This window comes from Solea solea, chromosome 2, assembly GCF_958295425.1.
Source record: "Solea solea chromosome 2, fSolSol10.1, whole genome shotgun sequence".
Lineage (NCBI taxonomy): Eukaryota > Metazoa > Chordata > Actinopteri > Pleuronectiformes > Soleidae > Solea > Solea solea.
Genome location: NC_081135.1, coordinates 33292841 through 33317972, shown reverse-complemented (window position 1 = coordinate 33317972; position 25132 = coordinate 33292841). Strand labels below are relative to the sequence as shown.

Sequence of the window (25132 nt, the reverse complement as noted above, 5' to 3'; positions counted from 1 at the left end):
ATGCCAATTCATACATAAAAAAAGAGAGAAACCTCAATGTCAAAAATAATGTCAGTAAGCAACATATATATCCTAGTGGATTAATTATCTACACAAAGTGTGAAAACTAAGCTGCATCATGTGACGATATGGACGAGATGAACGTTTGCGTTAAAGATACAAGTTCAATTTAATCCTCTTTCCAGAATATTGGGCGTACAAACAGGAATGTGTTGACAACACAGAATTTCAAATGGTGCACACACACACACACACACAAAATGGTTTCTTGTGAAAATTCTGCCATGGCGTGTACCATTCCACATACTCCACTATTTACAGCTCTCACATTGCCTGTGCAAAACACTTCCTTCCTTCCATTTTATTTTATTTATTTATTTACTTTTTTACAAAAATAGTTATTTTCTATAATGGATCTGAGTTTGCCTTGAAATATCGAAAAAACCAATCTAAATGCAAATGCATATAAACCTCAAGATGAGAACCGTGACATCTCGACTCGGGCTTGCGGGACAGATTTTGGCACTTGATACAAACGAGATAAAAGTATGTGACGGGGAGCATCTTCTTGGCATCAGCAGCGGCTGTCCACCGGGTCCAGGGAGAAGACGGTGCCCTCTAAGGTTAATCCCATTTTGAACCCCTCCTGGAAAGACACAGTCACTCAACAGTTGTGACATTCGATGGCTATTCACACTGACATCAGAATACACAGTGCTGCCGATCGACAGTCCGGCTAGATTAGTGCCATTAGGTTAGGAAGGATGAAATAATACTCTAAAAAGCAGGGATTACAACACTGCTGCTCTGCCATGCTTGGTCATGCACCACATACAAGATCATACACTCAAGCGGACATGAGGCTGGAATCAAGTCAGTATGATGTTAATATCATCATTTGAGCTGCATGAGGAAACCCTATGCAATTTATGACCGCACAGACTCTATGCACCAACAACGCCACATGCTCCCTGTAGCCCAAAACTTTCCAGACTTTTGTTTTGGTTAAGAAAAGAGACGAGGAAGAAGACGATTTGCGTTTTTATGTGGGGATGTGCGACCCTTCACTCAAACAGCAAAAGAAGGATATGAAAATGTGGTGAAATCCTAGCGAGAAATATGGAAAAGCATGTGCACAAGGCTCGACTGATGCAAACATTCATAACTGAAGCATCAAATAAAATATGGTCGGGCCTGAAGGCTCCAGTGAAACCGCTTTCTATCCCATGATAAACAATTTGCAAAGAGTAAACATTGCCAATCTAGAAATGTAATGTGAAAAACTAGGGCGAGTGCTGCATTACGTCACAAAATAACAGCAAAACTGGGTGCTGAAAAAAGCCAAAAATAGCTTGTTTTTAACTTTAAAGATATCAGGTACCAGTAAAAATAACAGTCTCCATCAGGGAACACAACAATGATGAACCTCCTGTAAAATAAATGAACATAAATAAACTACAAAGGAGTTGAGATGATACATTTGCTAATGAATGACACAACCACGCATGCACAGCGAGAATACGCAGCGGCGTGCAAAGACGGCAACACAACACGACCAGCGTCACAACACAGACTGAGAGCAGAGTACAAACCATCTCTGACGCTGCAAGTGCAGAAGGAAAAGAGGTATGAGCGGATGTTAATAGTTTAGACGGAGACGGGAGGTGAAGAAGACACAGTCAATCAGAGCTGCATCGCCTCCTACTGGCAACACATGGTTAAAACTCAGCAGATACTTGGCAAACAAGAGTCACACAAGTTTCAGCCACTTTGTCAGTAAAGATCTCACACATGCATGTTAATAATACTAACCTACTGCACTTTCCAACCATTCACCATAAAAGGAAAGGTCCATCATGTGAACCATTTAATATAAATTGGGGTCCCTCACAGTTTAGTCATGGAAGTCGACTTGAGTTTGATTAAATTAAGCAGCAGCATAATAATGTGGGAGAAATAAGGTGGAATAGAAACAAGAACAGAAACAAACCAAGGCAAAATAAAGGAAAGTTAAGTCTAAAATATTATAGAAATAACAGCATGCGCAGTTTTTAATGCCAACTTTTTTTTTTAATTGCATATTGATGTGTGAATGTTATCTTACGGGGTTGAACCCACTGGAGAGGTTTTACCGTGAAGTGACATTTGTCATTTTGAACGTTATTCAATGCTTTGCTCAAATCTGGATATATAATATATATATATATATATATATATATATATATATATATATATAATATATAATATATAATATGTGGTTCCCTTTCCATAGCTCTGTGGCCTTTCAGCTGCCCTGAAGCTTGAGGCCTGCAGCGATTTCTGATGGTGACAGTCAGCCAGAGCCCTCTGCTCTTTGACTGTTAATCCCTATCTTCAGACAGGAGGGCGGCTGCTACTGTTTCTGATGAGCCACATTGTTACCGACTAATGAACACAATGTTAAAGTCAGCTGCTTCATTTACTGCTCCATCAGACCATGAATACAGTCGCAAAAAACATATTCCACTATAATAATGAGCCATTTTCATTTGACTTTCTGTTTTTTTTTTAGAATTTGTTAATGAACACTTGACTGCTTTCCACACCTAAACAAATCTCAAAGGTGAAATTCTGCTCAGGCTTTTTTTTTTTTTTTTAAATAGATAAAATAATCAAATTCAATAAACCTTGTGTAAACTTCCTGAATGCAGCAGGAGATTATTAAAATTTCCCCATTCACCCCAGTGTCACGATGTCAAACTGTGTCTTGAGGATTGTAAAATATACTGTATGGTGTTTTTACCTCAGGGTTTAAGCAATAGTTGTGCACATTTTAACTGATGTGATTTTTATTTTGTATCATTTGACTGTAAACTGGACGCATTTAGATGTGCTAGATACATTTCCCTACGGGTAACAACGTATACATCACATCATATCGCATCATATTCAACCAGGAGGGAATATTGTCAGTTGTATCTATTCCCAGACAAAACGCCTGATGTTAGTGGGTGTTTGTGTTTTTTTTGACCAGTTTAAAAAGGGGCTTTACTGTGCTCCATTTGTTTTACACCAACATTAGCATGTACTGTATATACAGGTATTTTAAGCATGCATTAAAAGGGAACACCGTGCAATTACGGTAATGCAAAGTGTGCTTGTGCAAACATGTTGTCTGCGATACGCTCGGCGTTAACACTGCAGTTTGACAAACGCAACCTATTTTTACTCAAACAAAATTAGGTGAAAGGATTATGGGTTAGAAATTAACAGTCCTGACACGACGAAAGTGAAGAAAGTGATGAGTGCATGGTTTCACATGAAGCACAGGTCCTTTGATTGTGTAAAAGTAAAAGTGCTGATATAACACAGATAAGACGGGAGAGTTGGGTGCAGACGCTCACCTGCATCTCATCCAGCTTTGACTGAATATCTGGAGGGAAGTCGGCTGCCCCACAGGTGAATGGATCAAAAGGCTCGGCACCAAACAAGTCCTTCCCTACAAACACAGACCACAGATACACATTGCACACACACTGGTGAGTAAAAATATCCTTAATAGGCAGCGACGTCCTCTTTCCTTTGCATCACACAACAGCCCTCAGGACTTTTGCGGAACGACGTCCAATCACAGACACGTTCACACGTAAACGGTTGAATAACTGCCAGATACGAAAGTGAAGGTTATCTTGGAAAAAAGCAGAATCACTTACTCATTTAACATTTTTTGACAATTCTACAGCCATAAAATCAAAATAAATCCAAGTGACCTGATTATCATGATAGCCATAAGAGGGTTAAAGCAAAACTTCACTGATTAGCATTTAGCTTTGTGTTACTAGTATAGGGCTAGTATTTTTGAAAAATTGTGCTTCCCAACCTCAGTTTCTCCTAAGATGAGAAATATCTTCATTCTTTTCTTAGTTAGAAAAAAAGGTCGCTGGTGTCCACCAGCGACGTTTGGTCCTGTTAGCGTAACTGTTAGCAAAGATGGCGGACACTGTTTACTGTGTGTGTCTAAAAAGTGCGGAATTAGCCTTGCAGTTTCAAGTCTCGGACCAAGTGTCACTGGTGTGCACGTAAAAAAAAAACAAAGAATGAAGATATTTCTCGACTCAGGAGAAAACCTGAGGTTGGGAAGCACACTTTTTCAGAAAATACTAGTAATACAAAGCTAAATGCTAATCGGTGAAGTATTCCTTCAAGAATCAGAGATGAAAGTTATGACTCACTTATATCTGGTGGCAATGTGGTTGGCGGCGGTGGTGGGCAGCCATTACTGGCCACAGCGGGCATCAGCGGTGTCCCAGGGGAGAAGGGAACCATGTCGAAAACGTCTGTGGACTGTGGTTTCATGGAGATGCTCCCTGCCTGTGCTCAAAGTCATGGCGAGGGAAATGGTTAAAAAGGCAAAGTTAGACAAAAGAAATAGCCACAAAGAAAGACACACAGGATAAGAACAGGAAGGCAGAAAGAAGAGCAGGAAGAAGAAAAAGCAGAGGATGTTTACGCGAGGCCGTGGGATGCTGCATCCCTCGGTAAGCTTAGCAGGAAGGAGAGTAGGTTTGGCAGGCGGAGGTGTTAGTAGCCCGGCGGACAGGTTGGAATCCGGCGAGCTCATAGGAGTGAGCGTGACAGAGGAGATTTCCAGACAGGATAGTGACGTGATGTTGTGACACCAGTAGAGAGACGAGGGCGTCTGGAGCATGTACATTTCATCGTCTGTGTTAATGTGCAGCGGCTGGAGGGAAAAGAAAAAGGGGGGTTGCACACAAAATGACCAGAGTGGGACATTGTTATTCAGTGTGTGTGTGACTGCACTTGCTGGAGGCTGACACAAGTGCTGGCATTTGAGTCGCTGAGAGGGTGAACGTATCACATCCCTCATCACACCAATCAGGTGGGTAATTGCTTTGACTCAGACTCAGCTTAGACCCCCGCTGAGTCCCTCCAGAAACACTTGATTGTTCGGAAAAAAAAGAAAACAAACCTTCGGTCTGAGGCCAAATCTGAAAATTAATTCACAGCAGTAATATCTGCAGAGCCAGCCGTTCTAAAAATACTTTCAGAACTCGGCGTCAAAGTTTCCAAAATGGCATTACTTTAGGAATCAAAGGTGGTCACGGTTGTGCATGACAAGGCGAACATTTCAATCCAAAATAAATGTCAGTGAGTCAAGTGAAGCTGTAGTTAACACTGCGGTTTGTGTCAGACTAAGGAATAAAGTGCATCAAAAACAACTATTTTTGGTTTTAGACTTTCAGGACTGTAAACGTGTGTGTCGGCTTAAAACGCTTCACACTATATTACTCACAACTAAAGCCAAATTACACACAGGGATTTCTTTTTTGAGACGGACAACGAGATGAAACGAGGCTAAAGAGTCAATTGTGTTTTTTTCTTGAGAGCTGTGACTGATAAGAGTCAATCAGATCGCAACCGTGGGTACATTTTCAAACTACAAAAAAAGAAAAGTAGAGTAGTGTGAATAACAGGCGGATCCCTAGCAATCGTTTTTAAATGTGCTTAAAAAGGAAAATTACAGCACATTTTTTTAGCATAAGACACTGATTCCCCTGTCACTCGTTGAGGGGGAAATAAAACATATAACGAAATCCTGTTCTTGTTTAGTTTCTTAACTGAAGAGGTTGTGTGTCCTCACCGGTGGCACGTGAGCAATCATCAGCTGCTCTTCCAGATCCTGAAGCTGTTTCTTTAGCTCAGAGTTTTCCGTTTCCAGTTCTTGAATCTACAAAGTGCATCAACCATCAACCAGATATTTTCACACATGTCTTGTACTTGTACTGTATTGGATACAGCTGGACACCGTTAATAATGTCATATAAAAAAAAACAACATCAACGTTTCACATAAATCACCATGGCTATTTAGTACTAGACAATATGGAATTGTAACTCTTGTTATTAACTGTTAAAGACTGTGCGGTGCAGTTGAAAGTTCTTTAATAAACTATTGTCAACTATTGTTAAGATCCAGTTTACTTCTTTTGTATTTGAGCTCATGCCTTTTAAGCCAAAACCCATGGGACAGGTGCAGTTTTTCAGAGATGGGGTGCACAATAATTCAATTATATATATTTTGTGATAACAAAATTAAAGTAATGGATGTTATTAGAAACTGGTACATGGCTGCCAGTGGGACACAAGGAAAGATTTCATCAACGTCACAAAAGTCTCAGCTAATAGAATATCAATATATAGATAGACTATATGTTAAAAAATATGGTTGCCATTTTATCCCCTGTCGGCATGGCAAAGTCAAGCTGACTGTTTTTGTTGATAACTTAATGCACTTTTACTGGCATTTTCCCATCAATACATCTTAATTGTCCAGAAAAAACAATCAATACAAACAAACTCTGTGTTCATTAATAAAGAATATAAATGTGTCAGTGTAGTGGCACAGACTTTCAAAGTTAATTAAAGCCGAACAAACGAGACACGACGAGACTCACTCTTTTCTGAAGACTCCCGATCTGTTTCCTGGTTTCCACGTCTTTGCCGCCAGACTCCAGGAACTTCTTGTAGGCCAAGTCGAATGCCTGACCAATGGTGAGAGTTATCTCCTCTGCCTGAAGCACGAGAGGAACAGAGACGGCTTGTTTTACAGCGATCGCTGACGTTTAAAAGCGAAACATGTAGACATACCACAAGGGTCAGTTTAAATGGAAGTCTATGGGAAAATCTGTCTCACATCTCAGTTTAAAATGTCTGTAAAGATTTTCCTAAAGTCTCAGTTGCTAGTTTGTGACCCATTTTAAAGAAAATAGATAATAATATAGGGCACATGTGAGTTGACACCAGAGTGATCGTCTTCAACAGGAATTTAGATTCTTACGTGTAAGAAAGCGGAGAACACTTACACACTTTTCACTGTCAAACACGTAGCACAGGTGTTTGTTGGACTCCGAGTCTTTGCAGATGAAAGTAAATATCCTTTTGTCGGTTTTGTCATCCGCACAGAAGGATATCCTGTGTAACTGACAGTTATGCTGCACATCCTGGGAAAACAAAACATTATTACTGTCCAACACTTTGAATAATGGATCGCATCATTGTACTGCATATGAGGAGTAATTAGCCTAATGGCAGCTGTCAATGCTGTCAATGTATATTATTTGGACTCACTTTTGACTTGGGATCTAGTATTTTCACACCATAAATGGAGATCTGCAATTCCACTTTGGGAGTCTTCTGTCCCTCTGACTTCTTGATATGCCTCTGAAACTGCACATTAGAATATATATTAATAATGCAAAGACATTGCTAATTTCACAATAAACAAGAAATGCTGTGTACACGGCTTTAAAGCTGCTTAGGCTCGGTCCCAACGTCCATTTATACAGACTCACAGTCAGTGACTATTGACTCTATACTGCCCCCATGATTTCCAGTGGTATTGCTCCATTTCAACCGTCATCGTAAGCAAAATGTACGCAAGGTGTGGACGAAAGAGTAGTAAAGTATAAAAAAGGCCTTAACAAGTCTGGGTTTCTTTCAGCTGTAAATAATCCCTAATGAGAGCATTAAAACAAGACACAAAAATGTCCACAGACATCTTGGACGTTAAAAAAAAAAAATTCCACGGTAGCATGTTGTCATTAAGCAGTGATGAAAGTTTGTAAAGGACAATTAAATGATCAAGGTGAAGTGTTTTATAGAAGTCCCGTGGAGTAATGCAGCTAAGTGGTCACTCTTTCATGCACAGTTTAAGTCTCTTTCAGGTTTGCTGCCAAGTGGATCAAATGCCAACAGGACTTGGCAGAGAGTTCAACTCAATAACCATTTAAAAAGGGCAGTGTACACTTCAGCAGACATATCACGGCATGTATGGAAACCGTATTCTAGATTTATTATAATGACAAATGTTTATTTTTTAGGACTAAAATAAGAGACCATAAACTGTCTCTTTACAGGACAGGCAGAGCATATCACGCCTATAACATAATGTTGACGTTTTACAGTCTGAACTGTGACAATGATGATGTAATCAATCTTTTATCAGGCCTTTTCAGCTGTTAGGATTGCAGACATTTAATTTCAGGGCCTGTAAACACATGAAATGTTATGTCATGTCTTACAGCAAGATTTGCTTTGTGCAAACTGATATGCATCGCAGTAATTGACTCAATTTCACCTGTGTTTGCAACACATCCCCCCCCCCTTCACACGGTCTTTGGGAAAATAAACCAAGCCTGTCCAGATTGTCCGTGTACCTGGCAGAGTAGCCTTGGTCTCTCCAAACAGACTGTGAGGATCAAATGTAATGAAACAATAGAGGTGTGAGGTTTGGGAAAACAAGCCTCCCCCTACAAGTGGCCTCACAGATTCAACTGTTGGCAGGAAAAGACAGAGGGGGGAGGCCAGCACACAGCGAGCACAGCCACATTACCAAGAAGCTGTGGGAGAGGAGAGGAGAGGAGAGAAGCCTGGGTCCCAGCGGTTCCCAAGCTTACACACTAACAGTGCTGGTTTGGTTCAGTTTGACTCACATGTGGTAGAGTACGTGTGTCCTGAAAGTAACCCAGAGTAAGTGTCACTCACTGGGGAATTTAAACGCAACTGTGTCCTGATTACACAGAGAAGCCTTTAAAAGCCAAATATCACATTCGTCGGTGCAGTCCAAAATGATAAATTGAGGGGTTTTCTGGGCATTGCTTGCTGTGTTGCAATAAAGACGACTTAGTTACAGAGGGTTCTGGCCTAATTCAAGAAAACGTACTGTGCCCTTGAGCTTATTTTTTTATAGTTGTACAAGCTGCAACTTCATAGCTTCCATTCAGTCTCATTGCTCTCAGAAAAACATGCTTCAACAAAAACAGAAACAAAACGTATTAACACCTCTGAAAAAATGCACACGACGTGTGACCGTTCAAGCCGATTCCCTCCTCTGCAGTTCACTCAGTTTCAGTTTCAGAAAGTACAACTAAGAGCGGGGATTTCTGTTATGAGACCGACAAATTCAGAGAAAATGAAATTGAGAGCATAAAAAAATGTGAGTTACTACGTCTGTCCTTTTCTCCCCCATTCAGACTAAAATGCAGCCCAGGAGCGTTTTCGCTCAGATGCTCAAACATTTCGGGGTAGAATGAGTAGTGAGGATAAAACCTTAGGTCGCAGCATCTACAAAAACATCAGGAACTACTTGGAGAGAGTGTTAATTGACAAGAGTCCTGCCGATGTTTCATTGAATTTTGTGTTTACCTTTGGAAGCTTGACTTTAGAAAGTGCTGTGCTTATCGAGCAGTTAAAGCCTTACACACACACACACACACACACACACGGGAACTGAAAGACTACAAGGATACCTTCATGGTCAGGTGGAGCGTCTGTCAATCTGGACACTCAAAAACACTCTTTAATTCCTTCCGATTTCAGTCGATCGCAAAGCCTGGGCTTACCTTTAACTTTCTGACTGCATCCTTTACGACTTCTGTGCCTTTTGGGGCCTCAACCTCTGTGTTTCCAAGGAGCTGGAGAAAAAGAACAGACAGTTTATGACATGACAGCGATGCAACAGAGGCAGAGAAGAAAGAAGAGGTGAGAAAAAGCCGAGGAGAAAAGACACTGTAGCTGAGGTAGAGCTGTACCATATTGTTGAAAACATTATTTTGACACATATTATGATATGAATCAAAGTTGGTACAGCTTATCAAATGTACATATTTACTGACATTTTCACCAAGAGATAGTGCTGTTTTGTCACAAATGTGTCTTCATTCAATTATGGCAGTGTCTTCCTATTTGAATAGTGCACTTGATACATGTCGCAGCCCTAAGAAGAGCATATTTCAAGGTTCAATAGGATCTTACTCTATATATTATCATAACACACAGAGAGGGGACATTTTTGTCAGTGTCATCCGTTACACACACACACAGAAACAGGCACAGCATTTCTACCGTTATCCAACAGATGGAGCCATTAACCTTTGTGCCTGAACATGTTGCTTTCCATCTGGCAGAAGCAGCAGTAAATGTTGCAGTCACACACACACACACACACACACACACAGCGCTTCAGTGCATCCTGAGCTCAACGTGTGGAGCCTGTTTCAATTTCAGACTTCATAAATACTGCCGTTTGCCCCTTAAAGGTTGACAAAAAACAACAAAACAATGTCTCCCACTGGACTAACACAGACAGCTCAGACAGATGGGGATAGCCTTTACTGCACAATAACATCTCTGAAGGTTTACAGTGGTTTTACTAATGTACAAGTTTATTGTGGAGGCTGCTATGCAGACTATAGTCTCCTATTACTTGAGTTTTTCTCTTTTCTTTTGGTTCTATAAAAGAAATCTTGTCCCGTTTCATCTTCTTTACAGACACTAAGACACATTTTGTGTTTGAAGGAGCACTAGAAATGTTGTAGATGAATGGGAAATTCCCCAAATTATTAGTGTAATATGAGTTAAATCAGCAACATTCGTTGGACGACCTTTCACCATTTCCCCACACCACAACTTAGAGCAGGGGTGTCAAACTCATTTTTGTTCAGGGGCCACATACAGCACAATTTGATCTCAAGTGGGCCGGACCAGTAAAAATAGTAAAATAATAGCATAATAACCTATGAACAACAAGAACTCCTTGCTTTTTTTCTCCTTTATTTTACATTTAATGATGGATATTTTTTACAAAACATGAAATTTCTTGAGAAATTTAAGTGCAATTTCAACAATATCGTGCCTAAATGTACTATTTACACATTACACTGGATCTAAAAAGGCACAGACATTTAGTCACAGGTAATTGGAAGAGAAAATGGTATTTGACATTACGTTTAGATTGTAATCGTAGTGTGAAATTTTAACAAATTCATCCTGTGGGCCGGATTGGACCCTCTGGCGGGCCGGTTCTGGCCCCCGGGCCGTATGTTTGACACCCCTGACTTAGAGCCAGAGAGAACACACGGGGCAGCTTTATACACAAAAGTCAGCACGCTGACACACACAAACTCGCATTATGACAAATGTTCTCCAGACTTTTAAGGACATTCAGACAAGGCTGTTGACAGATGCCCAGAATAAAATAGAGAAGTAGTCGTTCCTGACCGGTGTATTCTAGGCTGCGTCTGGGGAGTCTTCACCGGGCAAGAGACTCAGAGACTCATCCATCAACTGGTGTATGCAGCCGAAAAACGAAAAAAAAAACACCCTGTCCTTCATGCCCAACGCTGGAGGCTCACACTTCAGTCGAGCACACTCTACTCTATGATGCAAATAATTATGAGAGAAAAAAAACAGGACAATACTTTGATTTTCACCTTGGGGGCAGGTCTGAAAAGTTCACTGACATCAACAAAGTGTGATTAACAACTCATACCGCTCGCTCCATATTTAAAGGTTTCTTTAAAAAAGAAAAAGCAGAGATCGGGAGAAGAGTGATTACATTCTTTCTGTGATGGGAAGGCCACTGTAGTTCCCTAACTCAGCTTGAGGGGTGGGGGGGGGGGACACCTCATCATCAGTTGTCACTAACTCGCCACAATTCTTATATTAATCCTTTCACCTCTTACAATGTTCTTTCACTGCGCAGCCCCAAAGCCAATAACACTTGATGATTGCAGAGGCAGGTACAACCTAATCGACGCTGCAGCCAGAAAACACCGGCAGCTGCTGTTAGTGGCAACAGTCAAAGGCACCAAGACAAGAGCACAGAAGTCATCAATACTCTCCACTGTCTCCTAAGAATAATAATATTTAGGTTTCCACCAGGGACAAAGAGGATGTTTTATCATCTACCCATTGAAACGTGACCGGAATGATCAATCTATGACCTAAATCAAAATGCATTGCACAAATGTAAATGACTTGTCTGCAAATGTAAATCACTATTAGCATCTGTGTAGCATCAGTGGCTCCTTACAAACCCCCCCAACTCTACCACGGCTCCTGGCTTTTTTTTTCATATTTAAAAAAGTAATTACAATGAGTCATTTTAAGGAAATTTAACACATTTTTCTCAATGTTTTTCTCTGTGAGTTCCTGAAAACTCAGTGGTGTTTATAGCAGTTTTCTGAAAGCAGCTTTTTTTAGTGTAGGGACCTTTTCCACTATTCTCAGTTGGAGATATTTGATTTTTGAAGTTGGTATCATCCTGACCTCTAGAAAAGAATAACAATGAAACACTGGCATTGTAACCCAGTACTGATACTGTACTGAGTCCATCCTCTATGTGTCTCTTCACCTTGGATTTACAGGTTTAAACACCTTCTAAATATAACAGTAATTGGCAGCTACAGCCCTGCCTTTTACTATGAACTAACATAGAAAACACTGTATCTAAGATCAAAGACTTCTTGTTGAATCAATAGATAGAAAAACTGAAAACGTGCAGCTTTTCTCGAGGCTAAAAGAGGATCACTTCTCCGTTATTACAGAGGCTAAAGAAAAAGTCAGACTGAGCCTTCTATCAAATTTCCCAAGTGTTTCAGACTTGAAAAACCTGCCTCCTCATTCCCTTCAACTCTGTGTCTGTGACATGCTCTCAAATCTCTGCAAATTTAGCCAGACGGGCGACTCGTCGGTGAGAGCTGAAGATACTGTGTGTAGACGCTGATGTGCTTTGAGTTTAGAGACGACTACTGACATAATATCACTCTGCTTCTTTGTCGCAGCCAGTTAAGGAGCTTCTGCAGTTTACAGTGGGTGAACGTGGTCGTTTCAGAGATCCACCTGACAACAGTCTTTTCTATCTTTTAAAGTAAAGTAAAATGAAGCAACAGTCCTCCACCAAGATGCGTTTGTTGGAATTTTTTTTTTACCATAAGTGTAACAGACCCCGTTTCCAGTCAGGCCACAGTCTGGCCCTTTTATTCCAGTTAATTCTTGAGTCAGGATCAGGGATTTTTGGCTGGTCATGACAGAAGTGTGAGTCACTGAGAACTGACACACATGTTAAATAATAGACAAATTAAACACAAAGAGACTCTTTTAAATCAAATTTTGAGGACAAGGGTTTCCTTTCATCGCAGCACCAAGGGAAACCAGCTGCTCTAAAAAACGAATAATGGTAAATCTACTTGATATGTACTTGAAGATTACAAAGAAAATATGTCATTTTTGAAATTCACTTGTCAAAGTGAGAAATTAGTTGTGTTACAGACTTTGAGCTTTGCTGTTAATTTCATTTTTGCGCCCACAAAGTTAACCTGTGACAGTACAGTACAACACACTGTGAGTGGCCTGGTTCTCTCAGGAGAAATGCATCATGGGACATACAGTATGACATGCATGAGTAGACGAATGACGCAGTGGAAGGATTCAGTTTTCTTTGTTTATTTTGGTGTTGCGCTGCGTTCATTTCTTTATAAAAGTCTCTCAGCGATGTGGTGCGAGCCTTTACGATGTCTTTCATTACAACACAGCTTCACTCAGGACAGAAAAGAGTGTGACAGTGGCACGTACCTTAGCATTGTAGGCTATGTAATGCTTGGCCAGTGCCTCCGGGGTGTGCATCCATGATTTATCTGAAACGACACAAAGCTCTCTCAGTCACTGTATTAACGGCACCATGTGACACAGTAGATGTAGAGGCAGGAGAAGGGATGAGCCCCAGCAAGATATTCAGTCAGTTACTCGTCAAAATCACTGGATCAGATGCATATTAAAAAAGAATGTCTGCTACACAGCAGTAATCATGACAACTATGGATTTATTTAAAGCTAAAAGCAGAAGAAAACAAAAGCAAAACAGCAGGATGAAGGAATTCAGTTTGAAATTCAGAATCATGTGGGCTGTTTCTTTCTTCCTTTGTGGGAGTTGAATATTTGTTAAATAGTTGAAAGATTGTTTATTTTAAATTGCTGGTTATGGGCTGTTGGTAAATGCACCAGTACAACTGTGTTATTATCAGTTGTATTGTTTAAAAGATGTACAAAGACTCTCAGTCTGATGTTGGTATCTGGTATAGAAACTCTGGGGTTTCACCATTGCAATACAGATTTACCATAAATGAATGAAGAAAGGCACCAACCATTCACAGAGCAAAAAGGATGCGAACTACTGAACAGAAACTATTATGAAGTCGAGAGGTTTCATTTTTTTTTTTTCAGTGACTGGCCATCTTAATATTATACACACCCACTCCTGAAAGTTGCCCATTACAGCCACACAGATAAGCACCTTTGCCGGAACAGTCGTCAAAGACAAAACAATGGTAAACGGTCTGCAATTATAGAGCAATTTCCTAGTTTTGATGACCACACAAGGTGCTTTACACATCAGTCACATAGTGCCAACACAGCAAATTTGGGGTCCATTGTCTATCCCTGAGGACACTTCGCCATGCCTGTGTACTAAAGGAGCTGAGGAAGAACCACCAATGTTCTGGTTGGGGGGGAAACTAACAGAAAATTGATGAACTTGCAAAGTCGGACATCAGTGAGAGTATGCACTACATTCACAATTCATACACACACACGGCTGCAGCAGACTTTGCTTGCCACAGGGTCTGTGCTTTGACTGTTTGTGAACAAAAAAAAATGACTGCACAAAGAAACTTTTGAGCAGCAGCTACACGTGATAAATGAAGGCAAATATACCAGACAGTAAATTATATCTGCAGTATATTATACGTATCAATACAACTCAGTAGGTTTCAGGTATGACTCATGTCCAAAGTATGACGCTGCGTGAGCAGAATTTGACTTTGACTTGACTTGCAATAATTCAATTCCATTCAATTTCGTTTATATAGCCCAACATCACACACACAATTAGGCTCGAAGGGCTTTACAGTCCGTACAGCAAGTGACGCCCTCTGTCCTTAGACCCTGCCATCGAGTGAGGAAACCCTCCACAAAAAACCTTTTCACTGGGAAAAACATGGGACAAACCAATAACACTTCCCCCCCCTCACTTTTACCAGTGTAGCTGGGCTGAACTAACAAATTCCAACTGTAAAAGTGAGCCAACACTTATAAAAATAAAAATAATAAACGTGGACATTTAAGCAGAAAAACACTGAACTGCTTTGGACAGACAAAAAAAGACTTGTCACAAATCAGTGACACCAACAGCTCCAATTATATCAGCTGAAAGATTTGTGTTTTGACAGGAGTAAACTTTATTATCACACAGTTAATGGTCTACTCGCCCTGCAGATGGTCTTTAAAGATTAAACCGTAGAACAGAGATCATTACAGGTCACCAATGGCTCAATCCAAAGAGTCCCGTTCTGCCATTTTCAACCTTTTTAATCATCCACTAATTAAAGAGCCCCTCGTTCTTCATTTCTAATTCATAAATGGCGTATCGTGCCATTAATGAATCTTGTGACAGTAGACGCATGACTGTGACCTTGGGAGCAATCAACCCCCGTAGGTTGATTGTGTTCATCAAGACTCGTAAAGGTGCAATCCACGTGAATCAACGTTACTGTGTCCTCTGCAGAAGTCTGTAATCACTTTGTTTACTCTGATGTTGTTGGCTAAGTGGCTTAATGAATTCTAAGCCTATGATAATTAGTGTTAATTCAGTGCACCCCATTTGCTCGACTGTGAGTGCTTATTTGTCCCAATCCATCATATTATTTCCAAGGAAACCAAAAAGACAACTTATTGACTCAATATTTTCATCAGTAATGACACCAAACTAAACAAAGAATCAGGTCCAACGACCACTAAAGGCTCATTCAGACCCAATGGTAGATATGCAAATGAGACACACTGCTGGATCGTTAGATTGCTGTGCATCCCACACCACAACACCTACTACACACTAATGTCTTGTGATGAGGAGTCTTTGTAGTCACTGCAAAAACACAACAAATCCAGTGACGGGGGGGGGGGGCGTCATTACACTACAAAAAAAAAGTAATTATGGACAAAACCACAATTAATCTTTTTCTAGAGGTCAGCTGCTGAAATGTACAGGACCTCTTGTCATGTTTTGGTTGCTGGTTGCAAAAAATGTTGAATTGAGCCTCTGAGATATCTCACTCGATTTATGTCAGCAAACATTTTGCTGACAAGTAAATGCTCTCAATTGCTGGTTTCAGGTCTTCTTCAATAGAACATGGTGTAGATTTTGTAAGTTATGTTCCCATTTAAAAGGAAATGGACGATAAAGCATGGCACTTATGAGCGGACACCAGCGTGATTAACAAGTAGGCGCCTGTCCAAAAGGTTCCGAGGTGCAGGCGACATCAAATTGCAAATCTCAAGGTTTCGCAGTGGGAGTTTGCTTCGCAATCGGACGACTACCTCAATTTTTTATACCCAGTCGATGTCGGAAATCTCTTTTTGAATGTAAAAAGAGCAAATATCTCATAATATTAGATGTTCTGTGTAAGTTTGAGGAGCCTTTCCTCTACTTAACTTGTCCTCCTCGTGAGTGTCTTCACCAGCTGTGCAGCGAGATTATCCCTGCACGTACCTTGCAACAGTCCTCTGCCTCTCCCTCCAAAGTGCAATCAATTTCCTTGCGGAGTGCTTCAATGACACTTGATAGAGGGATGATGTATCTCCTGCTTTCATGCACAGCTAAGGAGGCAAGGAAACTGTAAATTTCAAGAAAGTACCATGACAGGAAGGGCGACAATTTTTTTTCAAGGCGTCAGCACACATTGTTCTGATTAAATGAGGGAAGATGTGCAGGAGGTTTGTCTTCGTTTCTTGCCATTTTGCGGCATCAATCAACAACTATGTGAGCACACCGAAAATAGAGGAGAGTTAGAAGCTCTTTTTGGCCAAGTTGCTAAAAAAGATCATTAACTCTTGAGGCAGGGGGAGTCATCTTGTCTGAAGGTCACCTAATAAGGTTGAGTTGTCAGGTGTTGGATTAAGATGAGCCAAAAACAAAATCCCAAGGGGTGACAGCCTGAAAAGTGTCAATGCATCACTGTCTCACTGCAGTAAACTTTCTCAGGGGACAGGGACGTGATGGCCTCTTACTTCCTCCTGGTTTCCTATAGAACCACTTATGATGTGTGAGAGCAGAAAGATCACAAGTCCAAGTCTATGTACTGTATGTTGAACTCCAGGCAGTGCCATTAGAAACACTGATATTGTGATCATGCTCACCATTATTCAATATACTATATACATATTACTGTTAAATCCATGTTTGTGGAGGTGGATAATACTAAAAGTATACTTTAGTTTTCTATAGGACAATCTACCCTGAACTCTGTATTTCTTGTTTCAGAGCAGACAATTCAGAAGACAAATAAAAGATGTACTCATATCAGTCATACCTTCTTCAGGAGTTGGCTGCGGGCGACTGGACTTACTCGAGTTCAACTCAAGCAATTCCAGTTGCCCGGAGCCAACTCCTGAAGAAGATTATTATCTGGATGACTGAGAGCCTTCATCGACATTAGTCACACCAATTCCCTGCTGTTTAGCTCCACAAAAACTAATTAATCTTACTTTTAACATTTATAGTCCTTGAAACGTAAATGCAAATCAACCATGTCGCATGCTCTGCGTTTTAAATCGCTTGCGTGTCGTGCACCGGCAACACTGCCTGAAGGACTCCCTTCATTAAATGAACAAATGAACAGAGAGCGACTTTTGTTAACCCCTTACTTCACTAAGAGGTTATGAGGTTGAATGTGAGCGCAATGATGTTTTTGACAAAGAAAGTCATCCCTTTGTTATTTTCTTAGTCAGCTCGATGTCTTGTAGAATGGCATCATCATGTTTTAAGGCATTCACGAAATATTCCCTCTGTAAGAATGGAACATGGACAGGGAGATGGACAACCTGAAAACATGATTCCTCCAGGCATGGCTATATCGCAGTGTCACACTGTAGCCCCAGCAGACAGTTATACTATGACTATGTGATTTACTGATGGTTTCATCTATTAGACTGTTATCCCAATCTCGTCTTATCTACAAGCTTACAGCTGTATCTGGCATTATCTCACACTTCTTTATTTCACTTTCTACAGTGAAGCCATTAGGCATTAGTATGAGAGCGAAGAGACGTCACCTCAGTGAGACACACTTCCAGAGAAAACTTAAGTCATCCACCTTTCAAAATTCTGCATATTAGGTGAAGGACAATATTACTGAGAAATACATAAAAAATACCAGTATAAGAACAAAAACAGACAATAAGAGTACAAATATTATCAGTTTAAACATCTACCCTTCTGCAGGACAAGTACCTTTGCTCTCAGAGCAAGTGCGTATTTAAAGCATGTTTTCTTCCAGATAACCATCAAATTAAGAGGAAGAGGATTCCTACATCTCTGCCTGTGTCTTATGTCTTTATCGAGTTGATTTCATCTCACTAAGGACAAGTGGAATAAAGATAAAAGCTACAATTCCTATGAGTAATGACACTAATATTACATCTGATGAAAAGAGCAGCCGTGTCAAAAACATGAATACTTTAATTCAGGAAACTCATTCCATATTGTCCACTACTCTTTCACATTATCTGGGCTTAGCTCAGAGGTCTTGGAGCTCCAAGTGCACAACACAGGGCCACATGATGTAGGCAGGCATTAGCCTAATTCACTGCAGTGCTCAATCAATGACACACTGTGAACTTGCTGGGCATGCACAGTTCTCCATCATGCAGGAGACAACATCCATGCGGTGAAAAGAAAAGCTGCATTTCCACCAAGGCCCAGTAGGAAAGGGTTGGTTTTCTTTTTTTAAGATAAAGCATTTTCAAAGTACAAAGGCTGTCATGGACCTCCTGGGCTTTAGTTAACCACCTAGTGGTTTTCTGTGAAACCATTCTGTTGGCCATCTATTTAAGGCTCTGTGAAAGGTTTTGGATGGCCATACTTTTTTTTTTAGTCTCTTTTACCTCTGCAGTTCAGATAAGACCATATCATCCTTGTCTCTGTCAAAGCTCAACACTGCATTGTCTGTAAGTTGTGTGTTGCAGTATTTCATTGTTTTATGTTATTAATATTGATTATTTCCGCATCATGTTTAAAATAGTAATTGTTTTGTGAGCATACTAGATATAGTAACTTAATTATTTAGTTAGCTTATCCACATGTTAGCCACCACGTGTCAGTATGCTAGTTATGGTGTTAACTTACTAGCTAACTTACTCAGCTTGTACATTAATACACCTATTAAGTTTATGTTTTGTTCTGCTTTGCAGTTTCACACTTTCCTCTATTAAAACTGCCGAAATACAACAACCGCCTGTTCGTTTGGAGTGCAGTGGAGGGAGTGTTTAGCTTCACTGAATAGCTGAGCAGCCTGTGTTCAGCGTAGGCAGCATAAAAGCGCATAAAGCCACGTGGCACCATTTGTCATGCTGTGCCATACACAAAATGGAACAAAATAAACAAAATAAAAGAAACTAAATAAACAAGAAATAAAATATAATGTTGCAATAGCGTTTTTTTTTTGGTTTTGCCTCGACTACTCAAAGTATTTCATTCAATGTGAGTCAATAAAGAAAAACTGCGATCGACTCACAGAGCCTCACAAATTCAACCGCTCTGACAGAAACTCCTGAAATCTAGAATGTCCACAATGGTACTCCTCATTGAAGTGCATTAAATTGATCATAAAAGCGTTTTTTCTATAACACCCTTGTAAATTAATACAAAACCACTTTTGCTAAAAGCACTGAATTCAAGGAAAGATTGAGTGGTCGGGAAGAAATGAATCGCCCATTCCAGGCTCATACAGATTACACAGAGCCAAAAAAATAAATGACATATACTGTAGATCATAGGACTGGTCAGATGACTTTATAAACCAAGATGGTTAGAGCATCGAGCTATACTCATTCACATCTGGTGTCCTTCCAGTACATGGCAATCAGACAGCTTTTTTGTGCATTGGCATCATTCATTTGAACCAATAATGCCTCATTTTCATAAATTCATGGCTCATTTTACAGCAGAGCAACATTTATACCGGCGTTTATATTTTAGCATCTCATTTTCTCTTTGAATGCTTTCAGTTGATTCCATAATAATGACATGGCATAGAGGACTTCCCGAGGATAATAACAATCAAAAAGCAGCTCAACAACAATGATGTGAATCATTGACGAGCCCTGATTACTGTGTGTCTAATAATATAGGAATAATGCAATCCAGCTATCACTAGCCGTCATTCAGATTGCAAGGGTACATTTTCCAAGTGAGGGACCTTTAAATTTAACATCCTTCCTACGAAGAATTAAAATAATTCATTATTATTTATCACACCAACCCGGTGTAATGGGAAGCATGCAGCTGCTTATCACCACAATCTGATGACTGTCATCACACTCAGCCTAAATACTCCCACACTATTGCTTTGTCACATAATCAATTTTAACTTCTGCCTGCATTACCAACTGCAAAACATCTGCTATCACGATGTCTTTATTGTCATTGCACGGTCACTCAGCAACTCAGCAACACAACTGGTTGCAAGCCTATTGTTGCAAACGTTCACATAAAACAGGAAAATATAAATACAACTCTTAAGATCTTAAAGTGCACACACACACACAAGCTATTGCACATTCTCTTGATGCAGCGTTCAGTGTTATGGCTCTTGGATAAAAACAGTTTTTCAGTCAATTTGTCCTTATTTCGACTGATCTGAGCCATCTGCCTGAGGGCAGCGGTTGAAACAGTGAGTGACCTGGGCGAGCTGGAGCTTTCAGATTGTCCTGGGCTCTTTTGAGGCAGCAAGAACTGTGCCGTTCTCCCAGGGAGGGAAGAGGACATCCACTGATCTTCTGGGTACAGGTGTTGACCCTCTGGAGCGCCTTCTTCACTGCTGCTGTGCAGCTGGTAAAACCACATACTGACACGTGTTAATATGATCTCTATAGAGCAGTGATAGAAGGACACGTGCAGTTTCTGATTGAGGTCGTCCTTCGGTGATGAAGTCTCTGCTGTGCCTTCTGTAACATGTGTGCTGTTAGCACTCGAGGTCAGGGCCTCCTCTATGTGCACACCCACGAAGAATAGGTCCAAGACTCTCACCACATAATTCCTGCTGAAGGGTTAAATGTCCAATTTGTTTTTTCCTGAAGTCAACGATCAGCTCCTTGGTTTTGATGGTGTTGAAGACAAGGTTGTTGTCAATGCACCACCCACTCAGCTGCTCTCCCTCATCCCAAATTAAGCGGACTAACCCCTCCTAGACATGAGCTCCACCACAGTGGTGTCATCCACAAACTGAATGATAGAGACATCTCTAACTGTTAGACAATGTTATTACCCAGCATGGGGTATATGTTCTGTGTTTGTATATGTGTATTTATGTCTTTGTGAGGACTGAAAATGTACAAACCTATCACCGAGAGGACATTTTGACCTTGTGGGGACATTTTGTATAGGCTTCGCAACAATAAAGGGCTTTTCCAGGGTTTAGACCTGGAATTTGGGTTAGGTTAAGGGTTAGAGTTAGGCACTTAGTTGTGATGGTTAAGGTGAGGGGAAAATAGGGTAAAGTAGGCTACAGAATGCATTTTTGTCCTCATTGAGATACAAAAAAAAAGTGTGTGTAGAATAATTCTAAACTTGTTATGAATATTAAAGGTTTTTGGAGCTGATGGGTCAAATGTCATGAACAAAAAATGTATTCACTATATTATTCAGGATATTTCAATTATTTCAGACAATTGTGATATCATTGCGGACATATTTAGATCAACTCAACATCATACGGCATAAATGCAGTCAGTTCACTCTTTTTGATAGAGCATTGATAGTACAGACTCCTCTGCTCTGGAACAACCGGCCGAGTAATCAGATCAGCTTTTTTAAAACAGTCTTATTGACAACTCTTTGATGGAAAGTCCCCCAGATTTTTACATGGTCCCTACAGCTCTCAAGACAAGTTGAAATATCATAATATCATTAAATGCTATTTGATATTTAATTCAAGACCATGTTGGCCAGAGTTCTGTTGCTGCTGGTTCTGGTGTCGGTGCAGATGAGATGGGGACATAGAGATGCTTTATAGTCTGTCCCAAAAGGTGACAGAGATTCTACTTTGATGGGGCTCAACAAAACAATTCACACATTTTCATAAAATGGCTTAAAAAAACACATTAAAAAAGTGCAGTCTCTATTTTAGGGTGTTCAGGATGGTTGCTGTAGATTACAATGTTTTGATTTTGCTTGTTTTTTTGTGTGTTTTTTTCTGGGACAGTAGAACCTTGAATCTGTTGCCATGTGATTATATTGCTATTTCTGCAATATTGAGTTCTCTGTCCTCTCAGTATTTGTGTGTTCTTGTGTATGCATGCACATAGTCTTGTAGTAAGTATGTATTTATTATTTGTATTATGATGATTATGATTAATATTATCAAGCATGATTAAATGCTTGATTAGACAGATGGGCAAGAATGAAGGGCATGATTTGCACGCTTTACCCCTCTGACACATGAGTATATTATATTATACTGAGCTATGTTTTCAAAGATGCTGTGATATGCAGCCTATACCAGAAGGTCCGAACGAGAGTCAAACTACTCAGTGCAAGTCACGTCCAATAGCGCGGGGTAATAAACATGGGAGATAAAAATGATCAAGATCCTTGCTGGCATTACCTGCGAGATGTGATCAAGTCCAAAAACACAGCCAGACACAGAGATAAAGGGGGAGGTAAATCAGTGGAGTGGGGAGCTGTCGCCAGTGCCAGCCTTCACTCCCTCAGCCAAACAGCGGCAGTAGCAAGGTGAAAAGAATTATAAATAAATCAAAACTGTTGGACACATGTATGTGGACTACTCTACCGGCTGAAGAGTGAACAGGAACAATGACAGACAGGCTTCGAGAGTCCTATAACCTTTCTCCTGAACCCTTTTGTACGTAAAATAAAAAATAGAGCAACACAAGATATTAAAAATGCTGAATCATTCACTATATTGTGAAATAACAAGCAAACAAACCTTTGTTTAGCTCATGTGAGAAGTTGTCAGCTGCTAAAATGTTTGATTCTGGATGATAATATTTCCAGCTGGTTAGAAACATTTTATCCAATATGGTTTAATAAAGGTTCTGTTGCCAAAGGACTGTAATAGTTCACTGAAGACACCACAACAAAATTCTCTGAAGTGCATTCCAGCACAAATTAGAGTCATCTGAGGGCGAGCAACACGTGTCGTCTTATTTTCCTCATCAGTCGATTTTAATCAAAAAACGGTGAGACGCCACCACAAACAAACAAACACTCACATCAACCCTTTCATTCACAGTTTCAAATTAAAATCTTCAGAGGATAAACTTTCCTGTGAAATTCAGTTTGTTCCACAACAGGCGGAAACTTGGAGAGTCCGCTGGAATGTTCAAGTGCAAGTTGCAAAATGTCTTTTGCATACACACGGACGGGTCCAGGTAGTTTTGTAAAGGGTGGTTCACGCTATTCTTAAATAAAGATGTCTTGTAAAGCTTTAATCGTGATATGTATCGAGGACTTTTTGGCAGACTGTAACAATAGATTTGAGTGCATGACAAAAGCCAGCAAACTGCTGTCTCTCTCTTATGGAAAGGCTAAGAAACAAGAAGAAAAGCAACCAGCAAACAACACTGGTGCACGCCTATATTTTACATACTAGTTTCCTAGTATTCTGCAATCTGTCCTGCAACAGTCTCTCCTGTCTTCTGGCTCCTCCAGCTTCAACCAGATCTCAAACCAAAGTTCAGTAGGTTCTTTTATTGGCCCGTAGCCCTTTTCAGTTCAGTTTACTGCCAAGCTCAGCGAACAAATGATTAAAAACAGACAGGAGTACAAGAAAAGACACATAATGAACTGCTCTACAAAGTTTTGTGAAAGCAAACAAACCAACAAAAAGGACACAGGTGAAAAAAATAACCTCCTCTGCGGAGGTGGAAAGAAGCAGCATTTCTGTTACACAAAACCAAACAAAGATGAAATGAGAGCTGAGCAGAGTGAATACCTATCCTCCCTGATAACCATCTTATAAAATAGGACCAAATGGGAATAAGTGAATTATAAAATCCAAATATCATCAAAGCCCTGTGCAGCACCTGGGCTCTGGAGACGACACCTCCCCCCCCCACCGCCAACACAGTCCAATGCCTCTCCAGGTCTTTTGATTCGCACCAGAGGGAGTGTGGGACAGATGGTGGTAAACACATCAAAACTGTTTTGCACACTGCACTTCCAAATATTTTCTCCCCCTTGCATTTGGCCAGGGTCACCTCGAGACTGTTAAGAGAGTTCTTGGGCAAAGGCAAGGTAGAACGAGCGTTAGTCCATTCAGGTTTACAGTGGGCTGTTCTGTGTTGGGCTTGCATCAGCAGCTTTGTGTAATGAACACATTTTTAGTTTGGGTTGATTTATTGCAGCCTCTGTCGGTCAAACGGACTTTGAAGTTCCACAATGTATGTTTTTTAAGTCAGGAAAAAAGTTTTTTTTTAATGGAAGTTTTAAAAAACCAACACATTAACTACATCTACATCTTCATGAACATAACATCAAAACAAAAACAGTGAGGGCTTTATCCAGATGAAATGTAGCCGAGTTCTTTTAAAGTCACTCAGAGACACCCAGACACAAGGCAAGGGCACATTTTGCTTAAAACACACCCAGAGAGGGGCTGATCACTCACATGCAGCATCTATTGCACGACATAAATACATTATGTTCAATGAGGACGTGTCAGATGCACGCATAAACGAGAGGGATTAGGTCGTAATGTGCATTTACTGTGCCACATTGTTACAAAATGGCAGCTTTCTGGAGGAGCAGGGATCACTTTTAATGCATGTTTTGATACTCGGGCCACAGAAGTGTGTAAAAGTGCTCTTTGCCGACTCAGGAATACGTTTTAATCCCCCATAAAAAAGCTCCTGCATGAGTTGGAGAAGGAGAGGATGAATTTGACTGAATCTGTTACTTTTTCTAGCAGAAAAGCCGGAGTGAAATACAAGTGTTGCTGGTAATCCCTTAGTTTAATGACACTGCTGAAGAACAACTGTTTTTGGAGTTTGAAACAGCCACGCTCTTCTGTCAGACCTCTGAGAGGTTCATTCACTGATGTGCATTAGTGACTTTTGCTCACCTTTTTTCCTGTTGAAGGCGCGGTTCATAATGGAAAAAAATGTGCGTCTCCAAAGTCCCTCTGGAGTTACTGCCAATATTCCACCTGGAAAAGCAGCAGGAAGATAGGAGTTAAAAAAAGGCTTTGACCGCAAGATTTCACCAAAATGCAGAAAGGGAGC

The 25132-nt window shown here is 40.4% G+C and overlaps 1 protein-coding gene across 9 annotated transcripts in view; it reads right to left on the bottom strand.

The window, feature by feature from the left end:
- Window positions 1–150: 150 nt before the first annotated feature.
- gulp1a (GULP PTB domain containing engulfment adaptor 1a) overlaps window positions 151–25132 on the bottom strand; it is a 71071-nt gene continuing 46089 nt past the window's right edge. For 6 of the 9 annotated variants that reach the window (XM_058622631.1, XM_058622635.1, XM_058622638.1 and 3 more), the window contains 11 exons: window positions 24973–25056; window positions 13413–13474; window positions 9401–9472; window positions 7128–7226; window positions 6863–7000; window positions 6455–6571; window positions 5642–5728; window positions 4490–4720; window positions 4212–4350; window positions 3384–3478; window positions 151–646 (listed from right to left, as the gene is read on the bottom strand). In XM_058622631.1, coding sequence (XP_058478614.1) covers window positions 575–646; window positions 3384–3478; window positions 4212–4350; window positions 4490–4720; window positions 5642–5728; window positions 6455–6571; window positions 6863–7000; window positions 7128–7226; window positions 9401–9472; window positions 13413–13474; window positions 24973–25056 — 1196 coding nt within the window. In that variant the 3' untranslated portion in view covers window positions 151–574. Of the gene's footprint in view, window positions 647–1592; window positions 1604–3383; window positions 3479–4211; window positions 4351–4489; window positions 4721–5641; window positions 5729–6454; window positions 6572–6862; window positions 7001–7127; window positions 7227–9400; window positions 9473–13412; window positions 13475–24972; window positions 25057–25132 lie in introns of all 9 variants that reach the window. The other 3 variants (XM_058622632.1, XM_058622634.1, XM_058622633.1) reach the window with 3 other exon arrangements.